This window comes from Protomyctophum parallelum, assembly GCF_964188405.1.
Source record: "Protomyctophum parallelum genome assembly, chromosome: 1".
Classification (NCBI taxonomy): domain Eukaryota; kingdom Metazoa; phylum Chordata; class Actinopteri; order Myctophiformes; family Myctophidae; genus Protomyctophum; species Protomyctophum parallelum.
In genome coordinates, this window is record NC_139697.1 from 89317842 (window position 1) to 89333926 (window position 16085).

Genomic DNA, 16085 nt, shown 5'->3' on the forward strand with positions numbered 1-16085 from the left:
TACTATTATACTAAAAAAGATAAAGATCAAGGGAAGAGACCTTTTTACAGTACAATAATGTTTCAAGTTTACACATGTACAGTATATACAAATAAACAGGCCTACAGTGTGATTTGGCTTATTAGCCAGGCTAACAGACAGCCCCCCCCCCCCCCCATTAGCGCAGGGCCCCTCACTTGGCACAAGCCATAATCTGTGCCCGGTCAGGGGACAGACTGAAAGAAAGACTAGCTGAAAGACAAAAACGAGAGACACGAGCGACAAATCTTGAAAGCCTGTGGTGTGCACACTAGTTTACTTTGTAGTAGCTGTCTGTGAATGGAGTAGTTTACCTTTGTAGTAGCTGTCTGTGAATGGAGTAGTTTACCTTTGTAGTAGCTGTCTGTGAATGGAGTAGTTTACCTTTGTAGTAGCTGTCTGTGAATGCCGCATTCACAAAGTCTTTGACGTCTCCCATTCTCTCGGAAATCTCCAGGAGAAATTCCACCACTTTGTTTTCCCCGTCTCTCAGGTTCAGAAGAGCCTTCTGCAGGGCATTCTTACCATAGGACTGATCTGAGGACATAATAAGCAAAAGGACAAAAGGACTTGACACCTTAGCTTTTAACGGCTTTTAACCATTATTTTATACTTTAGCTGTTGAAAAATAGCAGATCTACAAGCTCGTAGCGCGGCACCGGGTCAGGGTGCCGCACTACGAGCTACCTAGGTGACACTTCCCATAGAGAGCCCATTCATCCAAACAGAAAGGTCCTCTCTTTATTATATATTAATTATATTAAACAACATCAAAATCACCAACATTGCAGCTGTAGGGAAAGCTTGAATTATCCTCTTTCAATCTGTAAAGTGTTTGTTTCATAAAAATCCACCGTAGACATTTTATGAGCTACTTCGTCAAGAAATTCCTTGCAGATGATTTTTTTCTAAGTGCTGGAGTTTGGAAGTGCTCGTTGACTATCACTCAACGGCCGATGCGTACCACCTGTTTTGAATGTGCACATAATACAGGAGGCAACAGCAGGTTGCTTTACTGATAACGAGCGATACTCTGATACTTAGAAAATAATCATCTGCAACGAATAAATAATCATCTGCAAGGAATTTATTGACAGGAAGTATAGCTCATAAAATGTCTACTGTGGATTTTTATTAAACAAAAACTTTACAGATTGAAAGAGGATAATTCAAGCTTTCCCTACAGCTGCAATATTGGTGATTTTGACGGTGTTTAATATAATTAGAGAGGACTTTTCTGTTTGGATGAATGGGCTCTCTATGGGAAGTGTCAACTATAGGTATCACCTTGCTGGCAAGATGGCAGCCGTGTGAATATCATCAATAGACAGGGTTTCTCACACTCTGAGTTGGTGAGTTTCTTCATGTTCTTCGTCAGGTACTGATGAAGGCCGTCCAGCTTCATGACATCCCCGCTGCCCGCTGCTTCAAACAACGCTTCGATGTCAAATCTCTTGCGATCTCCTCTACAAAAAAAACAAACAAAAAAGTCATGTTTGCAGCTTTTGGATCAACAGGGATTATTTTACAACGTGTGTTTCCCTACAGGGCAACACTGTGGTTATGACTTTTTGGCAGCATATCATTGCGCTAATACAAGCAAGTGCTTACTGTAGGTACAGTTGTGCCCTCAGTACTGTTGCTGAAAGTTTCTAGGTAAACTCTGTCTGTTCATATAATAAGAGAATAAAATGCCCTTAAAAGAGTGAATTACTTATCATAGAGCTACTATCTTTAAACACATCTTAAATCTGACTATGTAAATAGTCTTGAGGAAAAGAAATCTGCCATTTGTCCTAAAGTGACTGCAAAATAATTGCTGCTATTTGTTTTAAAAGAAAGCTCGTGACATAGCTCCGTTTACAAAATGCTGTACCCCCTCCAACTGTATATACTTTCCCAATTTTTTTAAATTATATTTTGACACTTGCTTTGGCAATGCAAAACGTGTGTTTTCTCATGCCAAAGAAGCTCCTTTGAATTGAAATTTAGTGTCTCTCACTCACTTGTCATAGAAGTTGAGATTAAACTTAATGGTGGGTTTGGCTCTTTCTATGTCCTCCTGGTACTGTCCTCCTGTGTCCATGGGGGCTCTGGGTGGGTCAGAGCTGCCCATCCCCAGGGCCGACGCCACGCGGTCCTTCGCGGTATCTCTCGCCCGGGCTCTCTCCTCGTCCGTGCGATCGTCGGTCTCCAGGGAGAACACGGGAGCCCCGGGGCTCTGTGGCCCGCTCATGTTGACCTACAGTACGGCACAGGGCAGCTCTAGAGGACGCAGGAAGGCACGGGTTCAGGGATGCACCGAAAGGGAAATTCTTGGCCGAAACCGAATATCGAATATAGGAAACAGTTGGCCGAAAACCGAATTTCCTACCATTGCTGTTACCTTAAAGGCTTAAAGCTACCTGATTTATGGCAAAATAAATGGTTATGGCAAAACTTAACTTAAATAATAATCACTTGGCCCAGGCCGTAGCGTAACGGTCTGGGCACCGGACTGGTGATCCAGTCGCGGTGTGCCGCGGGTTCGACTCCCGGACCCGACACGGCCTTTACCGCATGTCATCCCCCCATCTCTCTCCCGTTTCCTGTCAGCCTACTTTCTATCCCTTAAAAAATCAATAAAAGGCGTAAGCCGCAAAAAAATATCTTAAAAAAAATAAAATAATAATAATCACTATTATGGGTCCATAAAACATTTATTCAGCTCTTTTGAATGCATTAATTGCATACACTATTCGGCCATTTTCTGCGGCCGAATATTCGGTGCATCACTAAATAAAACAGTATAAAGCAAGTGGTTTTCAACCGGTGGTCCTTGAGGGGGTTCCAGGTGGTCCCCAGCTAAATGATGGAGAGTTGCTAACCAAATGGACCCTTAACTTAACTCTTAACTCTTGAGAGCCTAAAATGAAAACCAAATATACCCTTAATGTTACGCTCAAATGCCAAATAAATAATGGACCTTGATATGAAAAGGGTTGAAAACCACTGGAATAAAGCATAAAACAAGCTTTGTACTTCCACATACACACGTGACATGACTCATGCAGGCAAAGCACGGCTAACTTCAATTCCTCATTTATTAGTTTCTGTTTGACCATGAATAGACTTTGCCTTTAGGTGTACTGTCAGACATGCAGACATGTGATGCCCCATCCAAGATGACTAACAAAGGGGTTTATTTAGCAGAAGTAAACACCACATTTGCTATGGAAACTAATTTTTTCCCCTTCAGAATAAACAAAGAATTGTCAGTATGGCATGCCTCCAGAATGAACATGTATGAGAAAGGTTGATCGGAGACAAATGTCTCCTCCAATAAGTCGTATTGAAAATCTATCTATCTAAAAATGTCTTGTTCTCCTTTTTCAACTAAGAAAATGGGGAAAGGCTGACTCAATGGAACCTCTGAGGAATGCAGAAGAGGAATATGATGGCACAGCAAAACATAACGCTACCATTATACTATACTATATAAAAACTGTCAGTATCTGTTTGGAAAACATTGAGTTGGTTTGAAGAAACGTATCAAGTGTGTGCAACGAAGACAAAGACAAGCCTCTTTGTTGAAAAGGAGTGTGTGCAACTGTGCATTGATGATGATGTCATTCTGTCACGATGCATTTTTCATGCGTATTATTGGCATTCCAATCAGACAGACATTGAATTTGATTTGTCCCCACAAATGATGTCATCACACCCCAGCCGACTATGCATCAAGACCATATATATATATATATATATATATATACATGCTTACTTTCATTGTCATTAGGCAGTGGTTTTCAAACCAGTGGTCCAGGGACCACCAGTGGTCATTGAGGGGGTTCCAGGTGGTCCCCAGCTAAATGGTGGAGAGTTGGTAACAAGATGGACCCTTATAAGATCTTTAAGTCTTGAGACTCTCAAGAGTTAAATTATTGTTACATACAGTGCCTGCATTGGGCTACTTAATTTACAAGAAGTCTACACAATCAGAGCATGTCCAATATTGTAATTTTATATCAATTTTGATCAACGTTTGCTTGTTATCTCTCCTATGGTACCACATCAATGGAAGTGTGGGGAAAATGGTATACAACGACAACAACATATTTCTTTTCGTTTTGGGTCCGTGGCTTAAATGCCGAACAAACAATGGGCCTTGAGATGAAAAGGGTTGATAACCACGGTCATATAAGGTTACTACTACTGACAGTTTTGTATCCTTTTTTTTACCTCCGGTAACATCCCTAACAAACTCATACGATGCTAAAGTATTTATTTCTTAACTTACATGGTATAAAATCCTACTGCACCGGCCGAGCCAACGCCGCTCCTAAATGGTCCCAAATCCACCGTGACGGAAGAGAGTCTGTGGACTGGGCCAGATGCTGTGTGGATCCAAGGGCAGTGTAATTGTGTTTCGTGGGATGCTCTTGGTTTGTAACGGTGATGAGATTACGGGTGGGGGGGGGGGGGGGGGAGCCTAGATAGAGTGACCATCTCCTCTCCTGAGAGCACCAGAGCACATTACCGGACGTCTCAGAGCTTTTAAAAGGCTGCCGTGACCATTGATGTATTGACTCTTTGGTCGGGCTGAGACAGCAACAATGACCGTTATACGGCTATAGCGCAATAAGGCGTAAAAAACAAAGATGATAAGCATACATGTCACGTATCTATAAATACTTCCGGTCTCTACATTTTAATTATGATGCCATGAGTCCATAACGAATGTGCATGACACGTCCTATGGCTTTGTCCCTCGTTTCCAAATGCACAGAATAAAAATGTGTATTTTAGTCTAAAGATACTAGTTATGCAGAGGAAGCATCCCCCCTCTTCAATAAAAGACTTGGGGGGTGTGGTGTAGCAAAGAAACCCTCAGCCCCTGTACACATAGATTGTGTCTTGGCTCCTTGCGAATATACACCAACAGACTATTACATGCAACAGAGATAGCACTGAAAGATACTTGGTACCCTGACTATTCAGTTCCTTTATTCTCCGCTTAGTGCCCCTGCAAAGACTCGAAACCTTACAATAAAGTATGCAATGTTCAATCATACATTCCAGTCTCTACAACACAGTCAAGTGCATTGTATTTATAATAGTGTGAGATCATAAAAAAGACCATTCTTTAAGTAAATCAAAAGTAACTACTTACTGTTTTGAACACAATGCAGTCAAAGGTTTTCCTGTCTCTCCTTTTTGTATCAGAATTATTGTGCAGAGCTTCCTGTGTGCTTTGCCTCTCTCTCTCTCTCTCTCTTCGTGGCTTTCTGCGTATTGAGCTCTCAGCGGCGTGTATACTGCGTCTGCGTCCCTGTGACTGAGCATGTGGTCACAAAGTGTCAGCCTGTACGGGTTCATAATATCAGCTGCAGAGAATATGCTTCTGCTTGTATTTGAACAGAATCAATGGGGTCGAGAATGCACAATGAAATAAATATGTAATTCTACTCAACTTGAGAATGAATTCCTTACAAAACCTACAAGATTGAGATAATGAATGAACAAAAGAATGCAATTAAATGTAACAATATATAATTCATGTTTATATATATATATGAGCTACGTACGTACGGTGATACATTTTATTGTTTTTACCATATTTTAATTGGCAGATTTTGCTCGAGGGCAAAGAGAAGGGAGACATGAAGAGAGTCCGATTCAAACTCATGTTCTTGCCTCTGTCTGCGCCGCCAACGCACCAGGCACCCCAACCCAATCCATTTTACACTCTCAGCATTAAACGTACACTCGTGATTTGACCGTGTACATTACAGGACATAAATCAAATGAATAAAAAGGCACTAGCCAGATTAGCTTTGGAGGCGTTTCAGTGATGGCCCAGCCATTATTCCACAACACATACAAAGGTCAGCTCATACTTTATCACACTGCCCTAATTAATACATTAAAATGTAAATATAACATTCATTTATCCAAGTCAAATTATGACTGAACATTACAAGAAAATGTAATTGGAATGTTGAAGTTATTGGCATTTGCAAAATGCAGTACTTTGTTTAGTTTTTTCTTTCTCCAAAACGTATATTCATCTCGTTCATATCGTTGCCGTCTGGCAGAAACCATGTATCTCCAATATTTCAAAATGTTACGTTTTTCTTATTTTTAAATGAATGTCATAATTTGCCATACTGTACACTACAGTGTCACACAAAATTAGCAAAAGTTGCCGATCTACAAGCTCAGAACACGTCACGTCACGGCTCGCAAGCTCTTAAAATTAATGTTATTATATTGTCATTTGGTGGTTAAATGTATATATATATTTTTTTTTAATACAAGTAAGACGCGCAAACGCGGGAAGCGAACGCAGCTCGTGTGTGTGTGGTTGTGTGTGTGTGTGTGTGTGTGTGTGTGTGTGCTACAGCTGCGCCCTGTGTGTGTGTGTGTGTGCTACAGCTGCGCCCTCTGGTGGCGGGCGGGTGGTGTAACAGCGGGACAGACAGACACACAGACACACACACAGACATTCAGCCCTTGCTGTCATAGTAAGTGGCTCACTGCGTTCGCAATAAATATTTAACCAATGAAAGGGATTAACAAGAGCTTGTGTTGTGGCTAAATAATAATGACGGGTTCTTTTTTTAAAAACTGTTTTGGAGCTGAGGTTTTCCAACACCGATGAGGGGTTCAATATGTCCGTACATGGAAGGACAGATGTGTCCGTGGCAAAGACCTGTCCTTTCTGTTTTACACAGCATTATAATGTCCTTATTTTGACCATAACACCCACTTACTGAATGCCAGTCTCCAAGGTTTCCTTCAGAATATGTATGACACTGATTTACTACTATGGCACACTATGGCATATTAGTCCAACTAGTACTAGTGGTTCTCAAACGTTTTATTTTCAACGACCAGCTCATACATTCCCTCCCCGTTACCATAGGCGGTATAGCGTAAGGCCAGTGCCAGTGAAACGCGCGACATAATAAGCAGAGAAGAAGAAGCGATATCCGTGGGCCGACCCGGAAGAGATTATTATGGTTATCGCGACCTCTAATTAATGTTTAATAAGCTCCCAACATCGTACTTTATCCCATTCTGAGCACTTTAAACACTAATGCTTTAACCCATTCTGACCGGGCACCCATTTTGGTGTCGGCATCATGTTATGCTTCAGCTATTGAAAAATAGCAGATCTACAAGCTCATATCGCGCCACCGAGTGGCGCGATACGAGCTTGTAGGTCTGCTATTTTTGAAAAAAATCGAAGAACGACTGACATTTTTAGAATCTGATCTCAGGTCAGAATGGGTTCGTCAGACCAGTGTGTGTCCAGTGGAAACCTCGTATGAATCTGATCTCAGGTCAGAATGGGTTAAACACTGCGCACGTGCACAGATGATTGGGATATAGGCTGTTTCTACCATGGGAGGCCTATGGAGGCTATAGCGACGGAAGCTAAAATAAGGTAAAGTATTATTTTTAAAGCTGGATTGATGCTCCTTAATCAAATCTTCGTGATCTCGTGAATGGCCAAGATGGTAATAACAGCTTTTCTCGAGATATCTCGAAAAAATGGCGTTGGATTGTGTTAACTCACAGACCCGTTATGGTCATTCAGGGCTATACCTCATCTCTTCATGCTTTTCTGCTAATATTATTGTCCGCTCGTTTTCCATGTCCGTGGGCAGAAAAAAAAGAGCATTTCGACAAAAAAAAAACAACAAGCCAGCATGGTCGACGACGAGTGACCCCCTGAATCCGACAGCAACGACAGACACAACGTCGGTCAAACTCTGTCACAGAACACCATGGCCACGCCCGCCGCCGAGTCCACGTGTTCGCTGTACTCCACCGCGTGCTGAGGGGAGGAGAACGCCCTCTCCGCCTCCTGCCTCAGCGCCTCGTTGCGACAGAGGGCGCTGCCCGTCCCGACCACCCTCCTCACGCCGGCCCGCCGCAGCGAGCCCGCGGGCACCATGGAGGCGAGGTTGTCCAGGACGCCGCGGCACAGCGCCCGGGCCACGTGGCCCAGGGACAGGTTGGCGGCGGAGATGTCCAGCACGGCGCCCAGCACGCGCGGCTCGTGCCGCTCTCCGAGGAGGGTGGGCCTCACCTTCAGGTCGGTGTTCTCTTGGCTCAGAGCGCGGCGGATCAGCTTCTCGTACAGACCTGAAGAATCGCCCATCTCCACTCCTTTGGGGGGAGAAATAGCAGAACAGTGTATATTATTAGCACATTTATAGGCCCGAGTTAAAAACATTCACTTTGAAAGAATATATATTCAAAGATTTGTGCCACATTTTTACGATTTTTTCAAAAATAGCAGACCTACAAGCTCGTAGCGCGCCACTCGGTGGCGCGCTATGAGCTTGTAGATCTGAGCTTGTAGATCTACAAGCTTGTAGATCTTGTAGATCTGCAATAGCTAAATTATAACATGTTTAACCCATTTTGACCTGGAGATCAGATTCTAAAAGTGTCTTCTACATCCTGACAGTTTTCTGAAAAAGCTATGTTTCTATGTCAGTCGTTCTTTGATTTTTCAAAAATAGCAGACCTATAAGCTTGAGCTATGAGCTTGGTACCTAAGCCAAAACAATGAATCGATGAATCGTTAATATTTAATTATACAAATCGATTTTGGACACATTTACACATCCCTAATATAATCAGATTTATCGGGATGATGTGATAATGCCGATAAGTATCAGGGCAGATAATTATCGTGCATCCCTGGTGTACAAACATGTGAAATGGGTATATAAAGTTATAAATATAAATGTTCTCTAAAGCTGCATTCAGACTTGGATGGTTAGAGCGGCGCGGTTACATACAGTCGCGACCTGGCGCGGCACAAACGGGGGCGAACCGAGGCGAATATATATATATTCAGGTCTGAACGCAGCTTAACATTTTCAGAACATAAGAACATTAATATATATATAGGTGAAAATGTCCTACCGAGCTCGTTCATCCATGCGCCGAGCATTCCCACAAAAGTGGCCATGACGTTTCCTCCATTGAGTGACGCTGCCACGGCCAAGTAGGAGCCGTCAAAGTAGGGCACGTGAGAGATGGACGACAGGGGCTGAGGAACGTCTGGGGGGTTGAAACCAGCCGGCATTGCGTAGGTCAGCTGTGCTGAGGTGCTTATGTTGAGAACTAGGAAATTACAAGAGGGATAAGAAAATGTATATATTGATAGGAATTCCTGGGGAAGATCTTATGATCAATGCAAATAATCTTTATTCTCCCGAAGGATATTTGTCTTCACAGTCTGTTCAAACACCCACATCAAAAAACAACATAATATAGCACATAACACCAAGACAATACAAAAGCATGAGGTCCCCAGACTCCCCACTGTATACAGAACCATAGGGGCAGTTTGTTTAATGCCGCGATGGCTGAGGGCACAAAACTCCGACTAAAACGGACCTTTTTCCATGGCAAGGTTCTGTATCTTTGTCCAGATGGCAAAAGAAAAAAGTGTAAGGAGCATTAAACTCAAGTGATAACCCACCTATCTCCTAGAATGGGGAGGGATTCTAGGAGTTAGGCGCTTGAATGAATGTTACAATTATGTTCAGGATGTAATTTGAAGATAACTTTCTTGGAATATTTATTTTTTTAAAGACAAAAAAAAAAACATCTCCGTCTCACACTTATTATGCCAGTGTGCCAGTGACGATGACCCTCCCCCTGTGCCAATCAACCCATTTTGGGGCGGGAACCCCTTTTGGTGTTAGCACTATGTTATGCTTTAGCTATTGAAAAATAGCAGATCTACAAGCTCATAGCGCGTCACCGAGTGGCGCGCTACGAGCTTGTAGGTCTGCTATTTTTCAAAAATCGAAGAACGACTGACACATCAGCTTTACACCACTGCTATAGCTAAGCTCTCGGAGTGTAATATTATCCCATTTTGGGACGGGAACCCATTTTGGTGTTAGCATCATGTCGTGCTTTAGCTATTTAAAAATAGCAGATCTACAAGCTCATAGCGCGCCACCGAGTGGCGCACTACGAGCTTGTAGGTCTGCTATTTTTGAAAGCGACTGACGTAGAAGACATTTTTAGAATCTGATTCTGATCTCAGGTCAGAATGGAAAACTGTCAGGATGTGTAGAAGACATTTTTAGAATCTGATCTCAGGTCAGAATGGGTTGAATGATGTTCACCCGCGTCCGTCGGGGCGGTCATGCAGGAGTACACAAAGCACTGGAGGTCTCCCAGGGCCGCGCCCACCGGCGTGTGCGCGGGGACGCCATGCCAGTCCCTGCACGTCCCTCCTGCCAGGCAGCCGGACGCCACACACTGAGGGAGCAGGTGCACCGGGAAGCCGGCGCCCTTCAAACTATATGGCACGCACGCAACGCACGCAATGCACATGCGCACGCACACACACACACACACACACACAAACGCACACACGCGCACGCGCGCGCACACACACACACACACACACACACACAGATGCTTTTAGTTGACGTGCAGCATACAGACACAGCAAGTATACAAGTAAGTGTGAATTATAGGATGTAGTTCAGTAAGTAGTACACACAAAAGTACTTTATAGTACAGCCAGGACATGCACAAAAGCAATTCCAATATCGCTATAGTTTTCTATTTTATTAATACTTTATTAGTCGGGAAATGCAAACAGCACGTGATATATACAGCAAGACATTAAAGATGGGAGCGCCGTGGTTTCCCCCCCCCCCCCCCCCCCCACCCTATCCACACTTTTCCTGGGCTGTGTGCATGCTCCAGTTCCAGTAGATTTCATTGGATATCATTGGTCATCTGACCGGTTTAATTGGCTTTCATTGGATCAAATCGACAGGAACCGGAGCACACACAGCCCAGGAAAAGTGTGGATAACACGATCTTCGACCAATGCTTACATGTCCACGTTCCACTGGCTAGTGGCGGTGTTGAAGTATCCCCAGCTTGCTGCGTTCTGGGCGGTCATCACACAGGTCTCCAGACCACAGAGCATGGACACCACGTAGTCCTGGATGGTCCCCGCTACCGTGAAGTCTGCCAGGAACTCTGCTCTGCATGCGGTCAAGTCAGGTCAGAGAACACATTTTTTTTAGATTTTCCCAAGAATGGATTGGTTACAGATTATGTCTATACCAGTGAATTCCCTGAAAAAAAGAAAGAAAGTATACACGTGTGCGCATGCACGAACCCATTTTGGGGGCGGGAACCCCTTTTGGTGTTATAGCATTATGTTATGCTTTAGCTATTGAAAAATAGCAGACCTACAAGCTCGTAGCGCGCCACCGAGTGGCACGCTACGAGAGAATGGGTTAAAAAAAAAAAAAAAGGGGAGATCTGGGCTCTCGAGGTTAAAAGAGGGAACAGCCTTTATTTAATACAGAACCAACATGTTTGCACCTGAGGTGGTCTTTTTTTTTTACTAATTTACTCATTCTTATCCCACGATGTTGTAACCCATTCTTTTCACCCAGTGTCAATCAGCTAATGTGATCCTGGACTCTACACTCCCTCCGCCAACCTGGTGAGGGAGTGCATAATATATGGAGCCGGCCAGCAACTCTTGTTGGTCTGACCTCATCAAGCCCTGTAAACTCAAGACACGCTCCATATATGGCCAGTACAGAATTCATTCCCGGGCCAGCAACCCTACATCTGACCTCAAACCCTTAGATACGTGGAGCTGACCTGTTCTGACATTCCATACAGTATGTTGACCCTTCCCCACCCGTCCTTCCTGTATGTTCTGACATTCCATATGCTGATCTGACCTCATCATACCCTGTACACTCAAGACACGCTCCATATACGGCCAGTACAGAATTCATTCCATATGTTGATCTGACACCCCCCCCTCCCCCCATGCCAAACTGCCAGTGCTCGCCCAGCAGTCTTCCGTCTGCCGTCACCCAGGCTGATGTGTGCACATGAACTCCTCAGGGCGTCTTACTGGTATTAAAACGACCACTAAGTAATCAAATTGAAACTGAAATGGGGTGAAAATGAGTGACCTGTTTCATGTACCAGAGGATAGTGGCACAGCCAAACTCTGTGGCCACGCCGTGGTGTGATTAGTAGACTGACCTGTGTTTTCATGTACCAGAGGATAGTGGCACAGCCAAACCCTGTGGCCACGCTGAGGTGTGATTAGTAGACTGACCTGTGTTTCATGTACCAGAGGATAGTGGCACAGCCAAACCCTGTGGCCACGCCGTGGTGTGATTAGTAGACTGACCTGTGTTTTCATGTACCAGAGGATAGTGGCACAGCCAAACCCTGTGGCCACGCCGTGGTGTGATTAGTAGACTGACCTGTGTTTTCATGTACCAGAGGATAGTGGCACAGCCAAACTCTGTGGCCACGCCGCGGTGTGATTAGTAGACTGACCTGTGTTTCATGTACCAGAAGATAGTGGCACAGCCAAACCCCGTGGCCACGCTGAGGTGCGAGCGTGGCGTGGGAAGAGAGGACAGGAAGTCAGTGCCGCAGCGCCCGTCCTGCCAGGTGATCAGCTGACTGGAGTCTTTGGAAGTGAAGAAATCTCCAGTGGACCAGTCACAGGCTAGGAAGAACAAAGAACGATGACGATTACCAAGTGGTGGAAAAGGGACAAGTATATTGGGAATTGGAATCACTCAAGTAAAGTACACATACCTCAAAATTGTACAGTGAAGTTAAAGTAAAAAATGTGCTTAGTTAGTAGTGTAATTATCACACTGTAGTAATGGGGTAGGCAACCTTAGGCACGGGTGCCAACATTGGCACAGCCTGGGAAGGGTGATCACGTCTGGCACACTGGCATAAGTGTGAGACACTTATGCCGTAGTCACTTATTGTAGACTTAGATAGCATATGATATTATACAGACTTATAGCATGCGATGTAGACACCACTAGAATTGCATTGTATCATAGTCATGTCATAGCACTTTATAGTATATAAGTATAGTATAGTATATGTATAGTTTATATGTATAGTTTCATGATATAGAGATTCCACTGTCACGTTCCTAGCTTACGCACATTTCTTGAATATTACTCTTTATGTATGTGATGCCTAAATTGTATATTGAGACAGAGACAGTTAAATATTAACAGTTAAATTAAGTACACTCACATCTACAAAACCACATTCGGCACATAGTTCTACATTCATTCAAACTCCTAACTCATGACTGGGGTAGGGATTCTCGGAGATAGGTAGCCTGGGTAATAAGCCAGACGCGAATCAGCCGTTGGACAGTGTGACATCTTCCGCCGTAGTCTGAAAACCCACCTGTTCAGAGTTCAGACTCCATCATGGCCCGTAGCACTTACCCTAGCTCCGTCCTTAGATAGCACTTTTTGTAGACTTAGATAGCATTTTATACAGACTTATATCATGTTACGCAGACAGCAATAGAATTGCATTTTATGTAGTCATAGCACTTTATAGTAAATATGTATAGTATAGTATAGTATAGATTATTTGTATAGTTTCATTATATAGACATTCCACTGTTACGTTCTTACACATGTTTCATGATAACTACTCTTTATGTATGTGATGTATTGCATTTGCCATGCCTTCTGTTCTTGCTTATTCAGGGATTAAAGCAACAAAAGAAATCCCAAGACTGAACATGATTTTTTTGTAAATCTGCACTGATCTCATTAAATGACCGCTATGAAATCCTCAGGAATGAAATCAGTCCCCTGGACTGAGAATTTAAAGCCCTGTGCTTATTGTCAGTCGCTCTGGATTACGAGCGTCTGCTAAATGCCTAAATTGTAAATTGAGTCTGACTTTAGCCAGGCTAGGAGATATAGGTGGGTTATTATTGCGCTCAGTTTAATGATCATTACATCCTGATCATGTGAAAGAAAGCATTTCTAAGGTTGTTATGTGTATCCTCTATGCCTCTATGGACAATCAAAATAAATCAGCTGGGAATATTTAAGTTTGAAATGGTGTCATAATTATATTATGGCACAGACTGACTATCACAAAAATGAAAACATTCTTTTCACATGAACTTTCTTCATGTGAAAAAGGTTGCAGACCCCTGATGTAGTAAAACTCCTGAGTGCAACTCTTGAGAGCGTCCAGCAGGGGGAACTAACACACCACACACTGACAGTCAGAAAAGGCACAGAGAGACAGCATCAGGAGACGAGAGCCAGTCAGCCAGTCAGTGAGAGTCTGAGAGAACATAAATAAACAAAGCAGTGACATTTATTATGGCATTCATTCTCTTTTTATTTCTTACCGCTTTTTGCCTTCCAAAACAAAACGCCGTGCATTTGTCCAGACACTCCGATCCCGACGACATTCTGCCGCTTGTCCCTCGGCAGGAAAGAGATGCATTCGTTCAGGGTTCTTATGATCTGGCCAGTATCCTGCTCTTTAGCCTGGAGGATAGTATCATGACAGACAACACAACACAACACAACACATGCATTGGTACCATAGACTGTAGAAAAGATTGGTACGGTGCTCACTACAATAAAGTACGATCAAGTCGTCAGACATTGTGGTGGCGTAGCCTAAGATTTAGACTCTCGTAGATGTATTTATCTATTCTGACAAATGTGGTGCATGCAGGTGCATATAGATATCACATGGTTAAACTTTACACTTGACTTAAAGCTTACCCGCAGTTCTTTACAATCGGCGATATCAGAGCTTGTTTCCACGGAGTGCTGCGCGACCACACGCTTAGATCCATGTTCTACCAGAACAGCCTTTATGGAGGTGGTTCCTACATCTAAGCCCAGCACATACTTTGACATGGTTATAGTTGGACTCAGTTTACATGTATTATGTCTTCCTGGTTTGTGGTACATTGGACCCACTTGTCTTAAATTCCCACAAACAGTAACAGCAACGGCCACAGTTTTACGTTTGACGAAATGTCCAATATTATATTTTTAAAGCTATTTTATAAAAGCTACACTATAGTGGCATTATTTGGTCGTCATTCATCATCATAGCAGAACAGAAAAGGATACACTTTTATAACGTCTCCCTGTATCATGATGACGTCACGTAAGCGAGATGACGTTGTCCGTCCATTAATGTTATTTTCTTTCTACCCACAATGCCTTTGGAAAACAACATGGCCGACTTGGAACTGAACCGCATCTGATGTGGAGCATCTCAGAATGACCGTTGTTTTATTGTGATATCATTTATTACATTCCCAAAGCAGACAGACACAAACATATCGGCGTCGCCTGTTAGTTGGTTGCTGAACGTCGACAGTCGTGCTCGTGAGGAGGAGTGAAGCTGAACGCGCACACCACACACACACACACAGTCACTGACAGCACATCATTGTGGGCGCTGCAGGTGAGAAGATGTTAGCTATAGCTATATAGCAATAAAGCTAACGACACACACAGCTGCCTATATGTAGAGAATAGACGTATATCAAAGATGTTGATTGATTGATTTAAGTATTTAACAGTTTGCAGAATTACAGTACATTTCAAGCACAATACAAAAACAGTGAGTGGACGACCCAATAAAGCATTACACTTACCATTACACAGGGCCCACCATTTTCAATTAATCATAAAACAAGTGTAATGCTTTATCGTGTCCATTCGCAGTTAACAGTTTTTTATATTGAGTAATACTTGAAATGTACTGTAATTCTGCAAACTGTTAATAAATCAATCAATCAATAACATTTAGAGGCGTACAAATATATGTACTATATATGTTACTATTTACTAACGTGGCTAATTAGCTGTACTGTACATAGTGTGTTGTCGGTCACTCACTCACAGTGCTTGTCTGCAAAGCCTGATGCTGTAACGTTGCTGTAGAAATAGTCCGTGGCTTCTTCCAGGTTAATGCTTGCTATATTACTCTTTTAACTTGTACACATATTTTTTAAACATTTGTAAATGTTCGTTCGTGTGCTTTATAGTGTGTCCATCTGGATAGAGGCAGAGCAGAAATAGTCACTGGCCAGACAGACAGTGGCCTTGTGGTTAGTGTGTCCGCCCTGTAACTGGGAGGTCGGTGGTTCGATCGGGTCATACCAAAGACTGTAAAAATGGGACCCAATGCCTCCCTGCTTGGCACTCTGCATCAATGGGTTAGAT

The 16085-nt window shown here is 43.2% G+C and overlaps 2 protein-coding genes across 2 annotated transcripts in view; both read right to left on the reverse strand.

The window, feature by feature from the left end:
- trpv1 (transient receptor potential cation channel, subfamily V, member 1) overlaps positions 1–5266 on the reverse strand; it is a 39145-nt gene extending 33879 nt beyond the window's left edge. Inside the window, exons 1-4 of the mRNA XM_083766102.1 lie at positions 5171–5266; positions 2025–2283; positions 1360–1484; positions 403–555 (exon numbers count right to left, since the gene is read on the reverse strand). Coding sequence (XP_083622228.1) covers positions 403–555; positions 1360–1484; positions 2025–2254 — 508 coding nt within the window. The 5' untranslated portion in view covers positions 2255–2283; positions 5171–5266. The remainder of the gene's footprint in view (positions 1–402; positions 556–1359; positions 1485–2024; positions 2284–5170) is intronic.
- Positions 5267–7754: 2488 nt separating this feature from the next.
- On the reverse strand, positions 7755–14944 carry shpk (sedoheptulokinase). The gene is made up of 7 exons (XM_083773644.1): positions 14625–14944; positions 14240–14381; positions 12379–12553; positions 10893–11045; positions 10167–10342; positions 8947–9147; positions 7755–8178 (listed from the first exon to the last, which is right to left on the reverse strand). The coding sequence occupies exons 1-7, from the start codon at positions 14814–14816 to the stop codon at positions 7772–7774; spliced, it is 1446 nt and encodes a 481-aa protein (XP_083629770.1). The 5' UTR covers positions 14817–14944; the 3' UTR covers positions 7755–7771.
- Between the last annotated feature and the right edge of the window lie 1141 nt (positions 14945–16085).